At 35.0% G+C, this 19,489-nt stretch overlaps 1 protein-coding gene across 2 annotated transcripts in view; it reads right to left on the bottom strand.

Moving 5' to 3' along the window:
* The window catches only part of ZDHHC2 (zinc finger DHHC-type palmitoyltransferase 2), a 93,947-nt gene that overhangs the window by 6,051 nt on the left and 68,407 nt on the right, over window positions 1-19,489 (bottom strand). For both annotated transcript variants that reach the window (XM_017961790.3, XM_003902460.5), the window contains exons 7-12: window positions 16,707-16,827; window positions 14,389-14,521; window positions 8,905-9,031; window positions 8,463-8,555; window positions 3,620-3,732; window positions 1,719-1,792 (exon numbers count right to left, since the gene is read on the bottom strand). In XM_017961790.3, the coding sequence (XP_017817279.1) occupies window positions 1,752-1,792; window positions 3,620-3,732; window positions 8,463-8,555; window positions 8,905-9,031; window positions 14,389-14,521; window positions 16,707-16,827 (628 nt within the window). In that variant the 3' untranslated portion in view covers window positions 1,719-1,751. The remainder of the gene's footprint in view (window positions 1-1,718; window positions 1,793-3,619; window positions 3,733-8,462; window positions 8,556-8,904; window positions 9,032-14,388; window positions 14,522-16,706; window positions 16,828-19,489) is intronic.

Here is a 19,489-nt window from a genome sequence, read left to right as displayed (position 1 = left end):
TGAGCCACCGCGCCCAGCCAATATGAAGATATTTAATATAAGTTAGGCACATCAATATCAGACTATTATTTGATATAAATACAATTTGAATGAATTGCAAATCTGAGATGCAAAGCAGGAAAAAATTATTTTTAAAACTCTAGTGTCTATTAGCTACTTTAGGGAAAATTAAGAAAACAAAACATGTTACTGCAACTGGTTATATCAATAGAATAGAAACATTACATCAGAAAATCAGGGGTACATTTTTAGATCTATAGCACTGATTCATGCTGCCATTTTGTGATTATGACTGCTAATGTCATATTTGAATTAATAAAATCAAGTTTGTCAGATTTTTAATTTCAGTTTTTATTTTGTCACTTATCCGTCAAATGTTGAGAACCTACTATATGTCTGGCATTGTGCAAGGTGTTGGAGATACACACAATGCTGGTATTGTGTCAAAATACTGGGAACTCTCGATGGCTTTTATATATTACCATGTAACTATGTAAAACGCTTAACACACAGAAAAATTCCTAATAGCACTGACCTTAAAAACAACAGTTACTGTAACTGATGTCTTCAAAATATTGAAAAAAAATCCTGTGAAATTCTGTTTTACAGAACTATGTTCTGTTTAATAGGTTATTTGTGGTATTGGCTAGTGACTCATATTTGCTATAGTTCCATTCTAAAATTATCTTCAGAAATATAATAATGTGTCTTTGCCATTTAATCAAATTCAGATTAAATTTACTATTTTAGCAGTTATGGTCAGTCTGATTATTGTAGCATCAGGTATTCAGAGCTGATCCTGGTCTTCCCAAAATCAGATACTAGTCAGCTGGCAAATTGCCAGATCAGCATTTTGCTATTACAATACATGGCTAATTTATCAAAACCAGAGCAAATAAAAACAGATATCCATGAACTTTGATGCAAATCATTTTGTTTTACAAATGAACCTCTTGCTTTTCATAGACTTTAGGATTCTAGATTGCAGTTTTGTAAATGAGAGTTATCTTGCTACCTTTCATATTCAGCTCTGTAAATTGTTTATTATATAGTTGTTTGTTCCAAAGGGGTTCCTTACTGTAGCTTTCTATTGACTGCAGGCTTACAAACAGATCATATGTTAAAGAAACTGATTTGGAACTGCTGGGTTTTTTAAAAAAAATAAGGTTTAAAGAAAATGATTTGGAACACCTATCATTTTAAGGTTAACATATGCTATAAGGCCCTACTATGACCCAAAAATGGGAATGACAGTGTGCTAATGAGTACTTTAATGAGATATAATTATATTGCACTTAGACTCAGTGAGAGTTTCCTAATGGATGGTCAAGGATATGACCACTGTATATATTCTGAAAAATGAAGAAAAATTAAAAATAATTACTCTAATTTCTAATTTCACTTTATAAGTGACAAGATAATTTTTACGTATAGTTCAGGATTTTAGGATTGATCCTTGCCACTTAATGCATTACTATAAAATGACTTTTGTTCATCAACTTATTTCTATAATTCATCAAGTTAACCTAAATACCAGCTAATACTGAAGCTAGGTCTGTGCTCAGAAGCCTCAGCATGGCTAATGCAATCTCACAAGTCAGGTAAAAGATCTTCTATATAAGTCACTCATAAATTAATAAAAATGTTTATGGAAACTATTTACCCTAAGAAAATTAGAAGACTGTTAAAAATACAAAATAAAGGGAAAATTATCGTACTTTTGTAAAGTAGAATTTATCTTGCTTGAAGAGTTAAGTCTCATTCTCCATGGTTAACGCAGGATTGCTCATACCTTAATGAAAGAACATAAGTTAGCATTTTCGGTTGCTTTTGAACAAATAAGCAAAAACTTGTTATTCATCTATGAATTATGAATCCGTTGGTAGACTTCCAAAGGTGCCTTGTACACAATAAGGGTATATATATGATGGTTATATAGAAACACACACACCCCTTACACAGTGTCAGTTACAACCACTATCTCTCTCTACCACACACACAAAACACTAAAAACAAATATACATCTGAGGAAGTAGAGGAACGTAATAATGAAAGATATATTGACCCACACTGCTCACATCAGGTTACATCGACATTTCCAAATTCTTCCTCTACCAACCTCATTCTAGTCAAACCAATCTTTGAGCGCTTTCTCACCTCATTTTTCTTGTTTCTTTTCCTTCCTATACATCATCTTTTAAACTTTAAGTAGTTCTTCATTTCACCCATCCAACTAACAAAAAAATTAATCGAACATGCCGAAGAATTATAACAGCATGTGAAAATCAAGAAACCACTGCTATGTTAATACAAATTATATAAGATGAAACGTTAATCCCTTCTGGATGAAGAGGAGTTGCTTTTTTTCCACTTCTCAACAATTGACCCCCAACTATTTCTCACCTCTCTGCCTCTAAGGAAACTGATGGATTCAAAGAACAAATTGGTGTCATCAAAGTTTGTTTAGGCAATGCCTAGTCCTTGCCATAGATTAGAAAGTGAAACGGCATATTTGAAGGTTGAGAGAGTGACCAAATTATGAATAGTCAAATCATGGGACTCTCTGGGAGGAAAATATATTTGTTAAAAATAAGGCTATTTAAAGAAAGCTTGTATTTTAGGAGAAGACGACTGATAATATATGAAATAATGACTAGAATATTTACTTGGGATCATCCATTTGTTTTTCACTACCACTAAATCCCAAAGGTTTCTTCAAACTCTCATGTTGTCTGACTTTGGTTCACTACATTTTAAAACATTGACCAGTTTATTTGAAAAGACTAGAAATGAAGGAGAAAAGGTTAGTAGTCAGTCTGAAGATTTTCTGGCTAATAACACCTTTATCATAGATGTATGGCTTTAACTCCTTTATGTGGACACCACACATACGTACACACATATGCATGTATGATCACCCTATTTTGTCTACTCCTTACCAACACTGAGAAATAGGTAGTCTTTGGAAAAGAAGGAAGCTAAGTCTAAAAGATATTGGGTAACGTAACAAATATCACACACTACTGGGAGCCTAAATTAGGATTTTTAAATCAGGTCTGACTTTGAAGCCTTGCTTGTTCCTTGCTAATAAACTACACTGACTGAAGAAAACAAAAGATTAAAATCAACAACAGTAACAAGAGGAATGTGAGTGAGATATGAAGAAATCTCAGGCAGCTGAAGTTATGGTAATTACGCAATAACTTTACTCAGACATTTTGAAATTGGACAGAAATCTTACAGTAAAAGAACTGAATAATTTAAGGTCCTTTTCAGTAGATAGTTTTCTACTATCTGATTTGATTGTAGTTTTTTTCACTTTTACACTTTATATTTTGAATTTACTTCTATCATTTTACTTGAGGAATGTGATAAAGATTTGGTTCTTTAAACAGAAAAAAGGCAATGCAGATCCATCTTTCACAAAATGATTTTCTGCTGCTAACAGGTATTAACGAACCTCATGAATAGTTCTTTGAAAATAATTCTGAATTTAGAATGGGAATCTGACTCCAAACTAAGAAAAAGTCTGTGGGTAATATAATGGATTTTTTTAAAACCATGTTTACCTTCTAAAAATAAAATATATCAAAAGATAGCCAAACAAGCACACCCTTACCTGCTTTGCATTTTCCTGGGTTTGTGCTGCTCTCCGTCCAAGACTGAGAATCAGTAAGAAGGTGGCTCTGGGACTCTCTCAATGGCTTTGCAGGAAACTGATGGTTTTCGGAACTGAATAATAATTGAATAATCATCAAAATCATCATAAGCTAATTTTTGATAGTAAAGTTGATTGTTTCTCAATGTACGGAACCAAGACCACTTGCAATGCAAGATGATTGCAGGAGGTACACAAAATAATGTGGGGAATACAAGAAGAAGACATTAAATAGCACTGACTAGTGGTGAGAAAAGTGTTCTCTCTTCAGTCTCTTTTCCTTCTTCTGCTTACAGTAAGATGACAATCTCTAACAGTGGCAAATCTCCAGAGAATAGTCCTCAGCTCCAGGCTTTAGCAGGTAGTTAGAACTTAATAATAGTATTTTATTATCAATTTTATGTATGTATTTATGTTTGAGGCAGATTCTCACTCTGTTCCCCAGGCTGGAGTGCAGAGGTGCAGTCATAGCCTCAACCTCCTTGGCTCAATCAATCCTCCCCTATCAGCCTCCCGAGTAGCTGGGACCACACCACCACCCTCAGCTGATTATTTTGTTTTGTTTTTTGTAGAGTGGTCTCCCTATGTTGTCCAGTCTGATCACAAATGCCTGGTCTCAAGTGATCTTCCTGCCTTAGCCTCCCAAAGTGCAAGGATTACATGCATGGGCCACCACGCCTGCCCTATTTTTAAAGTTATATTCTATTTATAGAAAGCTATGCCAGTTTCTCATTTATGAGAGTGGTATAAACTTTGCTTTAAAAATAAGCATAAGTGCCAATTTAAATACAGAAAACTATTAATTTTGTAAGTGATATGTGGATATGGAAGAAAGTATGAACGTCATGGTAGGAAGACAAAGTTGAAGAAAAACTGGCCTACAGCTTCTAAAGTGGCCTAAATGGTCTTGAACACAATTTTCTCTATCTTCTTCTGTAAAACTGAAACAAAAAATTTGAGCAAACTATCTTGTAGGCATATAAAACACATCTGAAATTATCAGGTCTTACAAACCCAATGTTCAGTCTGGGGAGTGAGGAGTCTTGTAAGAAGTATTTTCTTTAAAATTTAGGTGGAAATGCCATATATCAACATATTGGATGGCATGAAAAAATATACATAAAAATATTTCACTTAGGAAACATTATTGGCATAGAAACTATTAGTGATGTTTTAGAATGTTCTGAAATAGTAATTGTATAGTATTCAAAAGAAAAAGCTACTTAAAATTCTTTCAAGAATAATTTCACATATTTGAGTTCAACTATATATAGTAACTATTATGTTTTTAAAGGATATATGGGTATGCTTTTTCTTCTTAATTACCTCATATCTAAAATTTTAGAATATTTCAATTTTGTGTAGCTTTAACAACTCCTTATTAAAATTTTGGAGGCAAATCTTAAAAAATAGAAAACAGCCTATCTCCATACAGGTTTAAATATATTATACAAAATATCTTACTTTAATTATTACTCTTCAACAAAGGGACCACATAACAGGTACAGAAGACTAACTAGATCCTGGTTTAGGGACTCTGAAGATTCATTACTGCTAACAGGACTCTAGCAAAGGGCAAGAATCCATTCATTCAACAATATTTATTGAGTACCTGTCACTTTAACAAACAAAATCACTGTTCTCATGGAAATTTCACTGTTATTGAGGAAGAAAAATAAATTTTTTGTGTGTGTGTATATATATCTATATATACACATATATACATATACACAAATGAAATAAGTCAGGTGATAATAAGAGCTATAACAACTGAAAAAATCAGGCTGGCCACAGTGGCTCACGCCTGTAATCCCAGCACTTTGGGAGGCTGAGGCAGGTGGATCACTTGAGGTCAGGAAGTTTGAGACCAGCCTGGCCAACATGGTGAAACCCCATCTCTACTAAAAATACAAAAATTAGCCGGGCATTGTGGTATACATGTAATTCCAGCTACTGGGGAGGCTGAGGCAATAGAATTGCTTGAACCTGGGAGACAGAGGTTACAGTGAGCCCAGATTGCATCACTGCACTCCAGACGGGGTGACAGAGTGAGACTCTGTCTCAAAAAAAAGAAAGAAAAAAAAAATCAGTGTAACAGGAAGTGGCAGAGAAAGTTACTATTTTACAAAGGGTTATCAAAGACTGCCTCTATTCTGAAGTTACGCCTGAACAGAATATAAATGAAGAGAAGACACAGCTCACTCAGATCTGGAGGAAGAATGGCAAGGAAAGGAAATTAGCAAGGACAAGGCACTACATAAGGAACATGCTTGGTCCATGTGAGAAACAGCAAGATCTGTGTGTCTGAGGATTGTGAGTGAAAGGAAAGTAAAAAACAATGACATCCAGAAGGCGAAGGGGAGAGGATTGCTTGAGCCCAGGAGTTTGAGGCTGCAGTGAGCTATGATCACAGAACTGCACTCCGGCCTGGGCAACAGGCTGTTAATAGAGACAGGAAGACCCTGTATCCATTAAAAAAAAAAAAAAAAAAGAATGACTGTTTGGGGTCAGATCAGACAGTCTTGTTAAGTGATGGAACGGACATTCATTAGCTTTTATTCTGAGTAAGATGGGAAACTAACAGAGCTTTCAGTAGAAGAGTGACACAATCTGACTTATATTCTGAAGGGAAAATAGATTGGAGTGGGGCAAAAATGTTAGACCAGTTAGAAAACTACTGAAGTAATCCATGGGAGCAGGGATGACGGCTAGGACCAGGAAAGACGCCTTGTAGGTCGTTAGAAAGTATTCAGATTATAGATACACTTAAAGAGACATCTGATAGGATTTGCAAATGCAGTAAATACAAAGTAATTGAAAGAGAGGAATCCAGGATGACCCCACCGTTTCTAGCATGAACACATGGGAGAATGGAGGTCACTAATACTGATATATGGAAGCATGGAGGAGATTCCGGTTTAGGGTGGTGATGAGGGTACACATGGCTGGGAATCAAATTCAAAGTTCTGCTCTGAACCTGTTTATTTGGAGATGATTTTTAGGTGTCCAAGTGCGTATGTCAAGTAGACAGCAAGATATTCAACTCTGAAGTACAGAAGAGAACAGAACTTGCCACAAAAATTTTATATGGGCTAAACATGGGAGATAGTACAATCCTACAGAAGAAAGAGACTTTAGCTGTCTAAATCTGACCTCAACATTCAAAGGAAACAGAGCCCTCAAAAGATTACTTCTTCAAGATCACCTAGTTGGGTAACAGTGTCAGAACTAAGATTTCTCCCAAATCTCATGGTGCCCTTAGTGGAAGGAGAAATATTATCTCTAAAACCAAAATAATTTCTTAAATTATTTAAAAAACACAAAGGGCAAAAAAGTATTATAAACTACTACTGAATTTTGTAAAAGCTTGAAACATATTCTGAATAATTTATTAAAACTAGATTTTTCTGCACTGAGGTATATGAAAAACCATAAACATTTAGCTCTGTGGGATTTTCAAGCCCAAATGCACAAAGCATGATCTAGTAAAAAACTCTGATGCCCTTGAATGTCCCTGTGAAATACATACACCGGGCACCTTCACTAACTGGTAGGGTCTGTCCTGTACATAGCTCACTCTAGGGATGGGGTGACAAATACTCTTCATCTCTTTTGACAATTTAAAAGGATTTTAAATATAAATTCCTTTTAAATTTAATTCCCAATTTAAAAGGTCAGAGGCAGGAGGATCGCTTGATCCTGGGCGGTCATGCTACAGTGAGCCACGATCACTCCACTGCTCTCCAGCCTCGGTGACAAGTGAGACCCTGTCTCAAAACTAAAACTAAAACAAACCAACAAACAACAACAACAAGTACTTTAGAATGGCTACCAGGAACACCGCCTGGAGGTTTATGGGGTCACTCCAGGCTCCCTAGGAAAAGGTACTGTGTTCAACAAGAAATGTTCAATATGGAGTGTTGGTGTGGATTACTGTGTATGTGGCACTGAAGCAACTAAGAAAAGCTCTAACATTTAATGAAGAATTATATTATGGTTATGCTTTTGCTACTGGCTTTCATTTAAAAATTAGAGGAATGGTTATACTCAAATCTGTCACAAAGATATAAAAATTGGTGTTTCAAACCATTGGAAATTCATACATAGCATTTTAAAAGTTTAAGTAATTTTTCCTTTTGCCAGTTAGTAGCACATTCAGAATCAAATGTCAGGTCTTTCCGAGGCCAACCTCAAATTCTTGATAGTCTGGAATCAAAACAAACTTAAAGCTGGAGCAAAATCCTCCAGACAATGAATTTCCAAGACTCTGGCTCCTCTCTCCACAGAAATGGCTCAGATAATCTTTAGAGGTCTTTCAAGGGCACTAAGCCCATAATATACATTAAAATGGAATTGTCAAGAAGGTGTCTGGGGATCCATTTGATCTCCAAAAGCCTCAAGTTTCTTTACCAGTTACCACAGAGAAGAAAGACAGGGCAGGTCAGGGGCAATTTTACCCTGTCTGCCTAACTGAGCAGTGGGTAGCTAACTTTGACTTACATTTTTTTTTTTTCTTTTAAGCACTACATTTAAAAAATAAGATTTCAGTCAACCAAAATGTATAGAGAATTAACACCTTTTTACTCACACTTAGATTAATAACACCATTTTACAAGTATAATTGAAGCTTCTAATGTATCCCTCCTCAATCATACTTTCTTTTTTCCCTCATTTCAAGTGGAAACCATTGCAGGAAATTCTCTTATGGTCTTAATTTTTTTTCAAAGGAACATGTAACCAAAAGACACAATATGGTAAAATACATTATTTGAAAGTAAAATGAAAAAAAAATATATGAGATTACTTTTTAGCTGTGGAACTCAGCCCTGCGGGAGTAGATGGTTGTTCAGGATCCTGGTTAACAAGGCAAGTTGGAAAGGAGCAGCCATCACCTAGACTAGAATTAAAACAAAAATTTAGAACTGAACCATATGAAAGACAACAGAGTGAAACCCTGCCAAAATGCTGATGTCTGAGAGTAGAACATGCTATACTATAGGCAAAAAAAAAATAAAATAAAATAAAAAAAATTGTGTATTAGACACTGAGTTCAACATAGTGTTTAGGAAGATGATGAATTAACTGACTTCTACGTGATATTACAGTGAATCACAGAACAATACTTTTAAAAAATAAGAGTTCCTACACAGAATTGCAAGTCTATGGAACTAGAGGCTTTTCCTGAAACTATCTTTTGCTATATTATTTTCATTAGTTAGAGCCTGAAAATTTTCACAAAAGAGTACCTTGAAAAAATGGGTAGCAACCAGTACTTCTTCTCATCACCAAACACTTGTCGCATGTTTTTACTGAAACCCAAGCTGAATCCATTCTTATCTGTTCCATGTCGAAATACTGGACTTCTGAATGCCTCTAAAAAAGATGGTAAAGGAATCACATGAGTAAAGAACGTATTTACTAGTAATCCTGAATATTTAGCAATAACTGAAGTAAATGAAGAAACTGCAAATCAATGGCTAGCTGACTGTGAGTGCTTATGTGCCTATCAACACCCCTGAAATATAGGGTGTCCATTCTGTTTTAAAATATCATAAGATGTATCTATTTTAATTGTAAAATACGCCTTTTTATTATAACAGTATATGTGCACTGTAGAAAATCAGAAAATACAAACTAGCAAATAAATTAAAACTGCATCTTCTGAATCTTTTGAACGATAGATAAATGGATGGATCCACAGATACAGATATACAAATCTACAGGTGTATTTTTAAAAAAAACCAAATGAGACAATGTTTTACATACATTCCACTTGTTTTTCAGTAAATCCATTTTTTTTTTTTTTTTGAGTCAGGGTTTCACTCTGTTGCCCAGAGTGGAGTACAGTGGTATGATCATAGCTCACTGTAGCCTCGAATGCCCAGGCTCAAGCAATTCTTCTGCCTCACCCTTCCAAGTAGCTGGAGTAACAGGTGCCATGCCACCATGTCTGGCTAAGCAATTTCCAATTTCGCTGAAACTGGTTCTCATCTAATACAATTTTTCCAGCTGACTATAAAATGTACTTTTGAACTAGTCTGTCCAAATCAGGATCCAGTCCAGAACCATGTATTGCATCTGGTGATGCTCATTCTGCATATGAAAGCTGGTTCACAGAGGCTCTGGGACTTGCCTAAGGTCACACAACAAACACACACAGAGACTTGAATAAGGTCATCAACATTCCTTCAAAAATACTACATTTTCTTCTTGAATCATGCTGAAATGCAAAATCTAACATTTTATTTTTGGAATATGAACATGGAGGTATAATGATTTTTCTCCATTATATTAAAAAGGAAAGTCTAATCAGCAGAATTAGGCACTATGAAAAAATGTGGTCATTTGCAAGATCCTTAGCATTCTTCATCCCAGGATATACAGTTTTTTCTAAAACATTTCATAGGACCATATTATCCAGGGGAAGTCCTTTCAGTGCTACAAGTTAAATCTAGAAGTTTCCAGAAGTTAAAAATCTCTAGAAACAATAAATTTACTTTTGACGAATTATAATTTAACTGCCTAACACTTAATTTGAAATAAAATTCCTGGGCTTAGAAATTACTTTATTTTATCAGTAGTTTCACCCTAATAGTATTTGGTGTAATGATTTCATTTCAGAATTCTGTAATGTTTCATTTCAGAATACTGAAAATGAACACTAATTGACTACGCACTGTAATTAATCCTCATTGCATATTATAATAACCGAAGCTCACAGCTTGGAGTGTCCTTTATGATCATAAGCATTTGTGGTCTTGGTTGCATTCTCAAACTCCTAACCTTGGCCTAGAAACTCTACATAGCTTAGTCCTTGCTTGCCTCTCAAACCTCATTAATGTATTTCTCAATCTTTAGCGTTCTATGCTTCAGCCACATGGAATGTTTCTCAAATATTCCTAGTTTTTTTTCTCTTTTCCTGTAGGGTCTTTTATTTTCAATTGAGGTGAAATTCACAGAGTGTAAAATTAGGCTTTTTAAAGTGTTCTATAGAATGTAATATATTCACAATTTTGTGCACTTCTCACCTATATCAAATTTCTAAATATTTTCATCACTCCAAAAGAAACTCCATATCCATTAAAGCTGTCACTCCCTACTCCCCCATTTCCTCATTCCCTGGTAATCACTAATGTGATTTTCCTCTACAGATCTACCTATTCTGGATATTTCATAAAAATGGGAATCATAATATGTAATCCTTTGTGATTGACTTCTTTCACTTAGCATGTTTTCAAGGTTCATCCATGTGTATCAGGACTTCATTCCTTTTTATGGTTAATACTCCATTGTATAGATATGCCACATTTCCTCCATCCTTGGATGGGCATTTAGGTTGTTTCAACCATTTGATTATTGTGGGTAGTGCTGCTATGAACACTGGTATACAAGTATCTCTTTCAGTCCCTGTTTTCAATTCTCTTGGGTATATACCTAGGAGTGGAGCTGCTGGTTCATATGGTAATTCTATGTTTAACTTTTAAAAGAATTGCCAAACTGTTTTTCACAGTGGTGGCACCATTTTATATTCCCACAAGCAAAGTAGGAAGGTTTCAATTTCTCTACATCCTCACCAAGACTTCTTTAAAAAAAATTGTAGCCATCCTAGTGAGTGTAAAGTGGTACCCCAATGTGATTTTGATTTGCATTTTCCTAATGACTAATGATGTTGAGCATATTTTTCTGTGCTGGGATTTATCAAACAACAAATAAATGATGGAGTGAGATGTGAACGAGGTCATCAACATTCCTTTCATAATACTACATATTCTTCTTGCATAATGCTGAAATGAAAAACCTAAAATTTTATTTTCCCCATTTGTATATTTTCTTTGGAGGAATGTTTGTTTAAATGTCTATTCAAATTTTTTGCCAATATTTTAACAGAGGTGTTTGTATCTTTTTGTTGTTGAGTTACAAGATTTCTTTGCATATTCTGGATAGTAGGGCCCTTATCAGATAATGAATTGGAAATATTATTCTCCTTCTGCAGTTTGTTTTTTTACTTTCTTGTGTTTTTTAATGCATGTAAGTTTTTAATTTTGATAGTGTAAGTTTCCTATTTTTTCTTTGTTGCTCATGCTTTTGATGTTATATCTAAGAATTCACTGTCATATTCAAAGTCCTGAAGATTTATCCCTCTATTTTCTTCTAAGAGTTTACAGTTTTAGCTCCTTCATTTAGGTCATTGATCCATTTTGACTTAATTTTTTGTATGATATGAGGTAGGGATACAAGTTTATTTTTTGCCATGTGGATACTGAGTTGTCCTTGTGCAACTCAAATATATTATTCTTTCTTCACTGGATGGTTTTGGCACCCCTGTCGAAAATCAATTTGCTAAAGATGTATGGGTTTATTTCTGGACTCTCAATTCTATTTTATTTGTCTGTATGTCCATCCTTATGCCAACACCACACTGTTTTGATTACTGTATGTTTTATAGTAAGTTTTGAAATCAAGAATGTGAGTCTTCCAGGTTTGTTCTTTTTTGGTGAATACTGTTTTGATTATGTGGGGCTTCTTGCCATTCCACATGAATTTGAGAATTGGCCTTTCCATTGATGCAAAAAAAAAAAAAAAAGCCATTAAAATTGCAATGAATCTGTAAATCACTTTGGGTGGGTAATACTGCCATCTTAACAATATAAGGTCTTCCAAGTCCATGAACATGGGACGTCTTCTTTAATTTGTTTCAGCAATGTTTTGTAGTTTTCAGTGTGCTAGTAGTGTTATATGCACCTCCTTGGTAAATTTATTCCTATTTTATTTGTTTAGATGCCTTTTGAAATGGAATTTTCTAGATTTCCTTTTTGGGTGGTTTATTGCTAGTGCACAGCAATATAACTGATTTTTTTCATACTGATCTTAAATCAAGCAAATTTCATATTTTGCTTATTAGCTAAGCATTTTTATTGTGAATTCCTTAAGGTTTTCTATACATAAGATCATGTTATCTGTAAATTAAAATAGTTTTACTTATTTCTTTTCAATGCCTTTGTTTCTTTTCCTTGACTAATTACTCTGGCTAGAACTTACGTACAATGTGGAACAGAAGTAGTGAAGAGGAGCATCCTTGTTTTGTTTCTGATCTTAGAAACAAGGCTTTCAGTTTTACACTGTTGTGTATGATGTTAGGTGTAGATTTCTCACAAATGCCCTTTATCTCCTCATCAGGTTGAAGGAGTTCCTTATTTTTCCTAGTCTAAGTACAATTTTTCTTAATCTTGAAAGGATGTTGGATTTTGTCAAGTACTTTTTCTGCATTAATTTTTTCCATACTGATCTTAAATCACGCAAATTTCATATTTTGCTTATTAGCTAATCATTTTTATTGTGAATTCCTTAAGATTTTCCATTTTTATTTCCTTCATTCTATTAATGTGGTATATTACCACTGATTGATTTTCATATATTAAACCATACTTGCATTCCTGGGATAAATCCCTCTTGGTCACGGTTGTGTAAGCCTTTTAATATGTTGTTGGATTTGTTATGCTAAGATTTTGTTAACAATCGTTCCATCTATATTCATATTGGTCTATAGTTTTCTTGTGATGTTTGTGTCTCTGGTTTTGGTATCAGGGCAATGTTGGCCTCATAGAATGAGTCAGAGAGTGTCCCCTTCTCTTCTAATTTTTAGCAGAGTTTGAGAAGAAGTTAATTCTTCATTAAGTGTTTGGCAGAACTCATCAGTTAAGCCATTTTGTTCTGGGCTTTTCTCTTTGTTGTGAGTTTTTTTGATTACTGATTCAATCACTTTACTTCTTACAGGTCTGCTCTGATGTTCTACTTCTTCTTGAGTCAATTTGGTAGTCTGTGTGTTTCTGGAAATGTGTCCACTTTATCTAGGTTGCCTAATTTTTTGACAGACAATAGTTCATGGTATTTTCTTAGCCTTTTTATTTCCATAAAGTCAGTAGTAATGTCCTCACCTCCATTTCTGATTTCTGTGATGAGTCTTCTCTTTTTCTCTTGCTAGCCAAGGGATGTCATATTTGTTGACTTTTTTAAAAAGAACCAACTATTGATTTTATTGTTTTTCTATTTTTTAATACTCTATTTCTATTATCTCCTGTCTTTATTATTTCCTTCCTTCTGCTGACTTTGGTTTTACTTTGCTCTTCTTCTAGTTCCTTAAGGTATAAAGTTATTAATAGAGGTATTTCATTTTTAAATATAGTTATTTACAGCTATACATTTCCCTGTAAGCACTGCTTTTGCTGCCTCCGATATCTGTATGGCTTTTAAACATACATGTTCTGGCTTTTTCTATAGCTGACTTCTTAGGTTAAGTACTTTTTGTTGTGATAAGCTCTCCCCTGACCACTCATTCTACATAGGCTTCCTTCCACCATCCCCATCCTTTTATTCATACCTCAGCATCCTTTTATTTTCTTCAAAGAACTTTGCATTTTGTAATCACTTTTATGTTTGGTTATTAATTTTTGTGCCCCTCACTAGACTGTTTTGCCCCTGCTCACCACTGTGTGTGTGTGCGAGCGCGTGTGTGTGTGTATATATATATGCATATATACATATAAGAGACAATCAATATATGGAATGAGCAAACCTGTATGTGTCTAAGCGACATATCAAAAAAATAATGAGGAAAATAAGAATGATTTTTACCACTTCAGGGCAGGTTGGCATTTAATCACATAGCAACTGTCAATGAATGTTCGTATATGTACTTAAAGTTCTGTCAACTACAATAATTGGATACTCACCTAATGTAGATTTATTTTTGCTGACTAGCCAACAATGATAGCCAAACAGAGAAGACAAGCTGACAGAAAACATAGCTGCAGCAAAGAATAAAAACATAATATGGAACTTGGCTTGAGTATCAGGTAGGCCATTCTATAAAGAAAGGAAGAAAATAAAATGTTTTGTCAAAGGGATATGTATTCCCCTACTTTTATAAGTAAATTAGTAAGATTTTTTTTGCTTAAAATTTTTCTTAAATTTAATATGAAAAAATATGTGGCTTTATTGTTAAAAGTTTAGGAAAAATATGTATACATTTTGTCAGATTAAATGTTTACCAGAATATGTATATGAAAATGATATTAAAATTTGGAATATTAACTTTTTTTTCATAACCAAATCATAGAAAATTTATGGTAGCATATGTATAAACTGTAATAGTAAGAAGCAAGATAAATGGAACTATAAAATGTAGTTTTAAATTTATTAACAGAGTATGTTTTGTTAACATACTACAGAATCACAAATGTTTAAAAAGTTTCATTATAATGCCAGAAAATGAAGGCTAACTGGCACAACTTGGTTACTATCCTTATTGATGTTTTACGTTACTACAAACAGCAGCATCACCTAAATGAATACATATAACAACACATTCACAATAATGTTTCAAGCTATCTTAAATAATAGGACCACAGAAAAGATCAACACCAGTACATAACACCTGTCTAAAATAAATCTTAATACCCATGGGCTCAAACAGTCCATCTCAAAGAAAACCAGTTAGACTCTCCTTGTTTATAAATCCAAAGAGAACTGGAATGGCTCTAGAATGGAGGGCATGGGGCTATGGACACATAGTGAAGCACCATGGCTGCCAGGAGGTGGCTTTTCCTCACGTTTCAATACCCTGGAGTACCTGACCGATTGACACAGGTCACAAGACCTCATTGACAGTTTTCAACAGCAGCAGTTGTTTTTGTTTGTTTTTTTTTTTTTTTTGACAAACAGTGAAAATTCTGATCATTCCTTTTCAAATATATTTGTGGTTTGAAACTAAAATCATCCGCAGGAAGGAGAAGCAGTGAGGTAATGTTCTCCCAGACATTCAGTAGGGATCATTTTTCAAGCTGGACACTGAAAGACTCCTTGAACGCTAGCAGCAGGCCTCTTCACTCATGTCTTTCTATGCTTAGCAACAGAACTGGCACATAGTAGGCATTCTATAACTCTTTGGTATTTAATTTGGTTCAGATCTCACATAAGTAATCTAGCAATTTAGAAATTCTTACCATAATAGAGTTAATTTAATGAAAATAATAAATCAATCCTGGCAGCAGATAAATTGATTTTTTACTGTCATTTGGTGTTCACAAGGAGGACCTCTGGATATCCTAAATCCTCAATGTTAATTTCTTTTTGCCTACATTTAAAATATATAGTGTATAAAGCCTAATCAAGAAATACTGAATAAAAACTCAGGACATTATAGGCATAAGGACATTATAGGCATAATAGTTTAAAAAATAATCTTCTTAAACATAAAGAAAATACTTCTATTTTTAAATCCTGAAAAAATCTTATATAGTCAGCAATTCTCGTTATTCGCAGTACGTATGTTTTATAAAGTTTCCACAAACACTGAATTTGTGAATACTGAAAAACTGCTCCTAGGGAAAATACAAGGTTAAGTTTCTGTGAACTTCTGGTCACAACATCTTTGACAACTGATCAATGCGTAACCTTGTTTTATGTGTGTTTCTGCTTAAATGAACCTTATTTAATACATATTATTGATTTGTTAATATAGAACTCATAGCTAACAGCACTATAACGCATGCCTGAATTAAGCTTATCTAATACATGTATTTTCTCCATAAGACACATCAGTTTTCTTTTGCTTAGAAACATTAGACCACACTTCAGCACTACACTTGAAGACCTTTTTTTGACAGCAAAATCACCAACAAAAAGCACAAAAATGGAAAAAAGCATGGCACTAAATAGACTGTGGAAAGCACATTTGTTTACAGTATGAGAGCTGAAGCAAGAAGGCAAAAGCGTCGTCTTGTTCAACCTCAGCTGGGAATGGGCACGGGGGCAACTCAATGTTTTTGCCACTCTGCACATGTCTGCAGATGACGAAAGCTGTCAGTATTGATGTGGGGGTTACAATTACATTTTAGTGAATTAACAAATATAGAATCTGCGAATAATGAGGACTGACTGCATGTCAATGAGCTCTAGTCTATAAAATCTCTGTCTGTAATAATTCTGTCCTGCAAAGCCTACATTATTATTGTATACCAAAAAAAGAGTTACCGAGTTAATGACTTACTGTCCAAAATTTGATAAAATACTGTAAATCTGTTGCCGCAATAAAAAGGCAGTAGAGCAGAGAATAAGCCAAGAAAAGGAGAAAGAACTTATAATTTGAAAATCCAACACAATTGTTCACCCTGTTAACAAAACAAAAACATTTCCAGTGAGTTTTACATCTTCAACCTACGTGTGCATATGCTCAAGCAAGTGTTCAGCTTCCTCTCGGTTTTAATTTATTGGCATTTCTTTAAATATAACTCACAATATTTCTTCATGCATACAATCATTTAAAAATCCATTTCACTAAAAAGAAATTTGCTTCCATTTTTAAAACATGATATTTAATATTGCTTTAGCCAATCATAAACAGTGTAACTGCATGTCATGTCAAATTACGCAAGTATGCACATCCCTCAAAGCACAGAGCCCGTGAGAAACCTCATCAGGCCAGGCAGTTTAGGTGAATTTACTAAACCCTTCCTCTATGCTATCTTTGGGTTTGATTTCCAACTATGATTAATTAAGTTAACATTTTTCAAGTGTTCCCAGATTAGATGGAATATCTTCACAGATTACTCTTCGCATGCCATCACTGAAGCAAGTGGACTGTCAAAGCATATTAAATTGGAGCTTTAAGAAAAGAAGTAGGCCAGGGAGTTAGACAGCCGGGTCAGAATGCCCATGTAACACTAAGTAATGATGCGGCCCTGAGGAAGTGAAATCATCAATTAGAATTTCATTTCTTTATCTGTAAGTTAAACACTCTGAGGTCATTTCCAAAAGTCGGCTCTAAATATGTTACAATTCCAAACATGGAAATTTATAAATCTCAGTTCTCACTCCAAAGTCGTTATCTGAGGGGGGATAACTCAAACTACTGTATCAATAAACATAAGTACAACTACAATTCATTTTTATAGGCTCACTTTCTTTTTGTTAAGATTTTCCTTTTTTAAAAAATTATATTTTATTTTATTTTACTTTAAGTTTTGGGATACAAGTGCAGGTTTGTTACATAGGTAAACGTGAGTCGTGCGGGTTTGTTGTATAGATTATTTCATCACCCAGGTATTAAGCCTAGTACCCATTAGTTGTTTTGCTTAGCCCTCTTCCTCCTTCCACCCTCCTCCCTCCAAAAGGCCCCAGTGTGTGTTGTTCCCTCATCTGTGTTCATGTGTTCTCATCATTTAGCTCCCACTTATAGGCTTATAGGCTCACTCTCTTTCTATCAAATTTTTGATTCTCTTTTCTTAAAGACAAGGGCATTACTGGATGACCTTGTGTCAATGTGATACAACACCCATGAGAATTGGCTAATACCTTCATGGGTTGAGTAACTTCTTGGTTAACCAGTATAATGAACCTATTAAATAGAACATACACGTTTCCTTTTCCAGTGTTCAGCCTATTGCATAGAACACACACATATTGTTTCCTTTTCTCAAATGTCCTTGTTCCTGTTCTAATGTAGGTAAAAATCACCTCACTCTCCACTGACTTAGCTACTAAGATGAAACACTTTTCTCTCTAGATTTGTAAAAATGAAACCATGTTCATGTGAAAAAAAAGTTTTTACATCATCTCCCTCAAAAAATATGAGGTAAAGGGAATAGCATTACATTTAGTAATTTTTAAACTTAAAGGTCTTTTGGGCGCGGTGGCTCATGCCTGTAATCCCAGCACTTTGGGAGGCTGAGGCAGGCAGATCACAAGGTCAAGAAATCAAAACCATCCTGGCCAACATGGTGAAACTCCGTCTCTACTAAAAATACAAAAATTAGGTGGGCATGGTGGCATGCGCCTGTAGTCCCAGCTACTTGGGAGGCTGAGGAAGGACAATCACTTAACCCAGGAGGCAGAGGCTGCAGTGAGCCGAGATAGCGCCACTGCACTCCAGCCTGGCAACAAAGTGAGACTCCCTCTCAAAAAAAAAAAAAAAAAAAAAAAGAAGAGAAAGAAAAAAAAGAAGCCACAAATTGTGGGTACACATTGTATGGAAACAGTTACATCTGCATCTCTAGAGGTTCCAGTAGGGGGATGCAAGCCAATTGCTGAGGTTGCCTTTTATGGTGTTTGAATGGAATCTGGCAGGAAATAATATTGTAAACAATTAGTCTAGTCTAATTGTATCCTGTCTCAAAAGGATACAGGATATTGCCTTTGCATACTTATGTTGGTTTCAAGGGGAAAGAATGCGTAGGCAAAAGCTGGGGTGCTTTAACACTTTGGACAACATGGGTGGGTGCGGTGGCTCACACCTGTAATCCCAGCTCTTTGGGAGGTTGAGGCAGGCAGATCACCTGAGGTCAGCAGTTCAAGACCAGCCTGGCATGGTCTTGGTGAAACTCTGTCTCTACTAAAAATACAAAAAATTAGCCAGGCATGGTGGCGTGTGCTTGTAGTTCCAGCTACTCGGGAGGCGGAGGCAGGAGAAGCGCTTGAACCCAGGAGGCTTAGATAACGCCACTGCACTCCAGCCTGGGTGATGAGCAAAACTCCATCTCAAAAATTAAATAATAAAATAAAATAAAAATACAAAAACTAGCTGGGCATGGTGGTGAACGTCTGTAATCCCAGCTACTCAGGAGGCTGAGGTAGAAGAACTGCTTGAACTTGGGAAGCAGAGGTTGCAGTGAGCCAAGTTTTCACCACTGCACTCCAGTCTGGGTGACAGAGTGAAATTCCATCTCAAAAAAAAAAAAAAAAAAAAGACTTTGGACAACATAGGTGTAAATAAAGACTTATGGACTAGGAAGAGATTGGAAGGGATAGAAAAGATTGTTTCTCTTCCTGAAGGAA

The sequence above is a fragment of the Papio anubis genome, chromosome 8, assembly GCF_008728515.1.
Source record: "Papio anubis isolate 15944 chromosome 8, Panubis1.0, whole genome shotgun sequence".
Taxonomy (NCBI): Eukaryota; Metazoa; Chordata; class Mammalia; order Primates; family Cercopithecidae; genus Papio; species Papio anubis.
The sequence above is the reverse complement of the archived record's forward strand: the minus strand, read 5'-3'. Positions and strand labels throughout refer to the sequence as shown.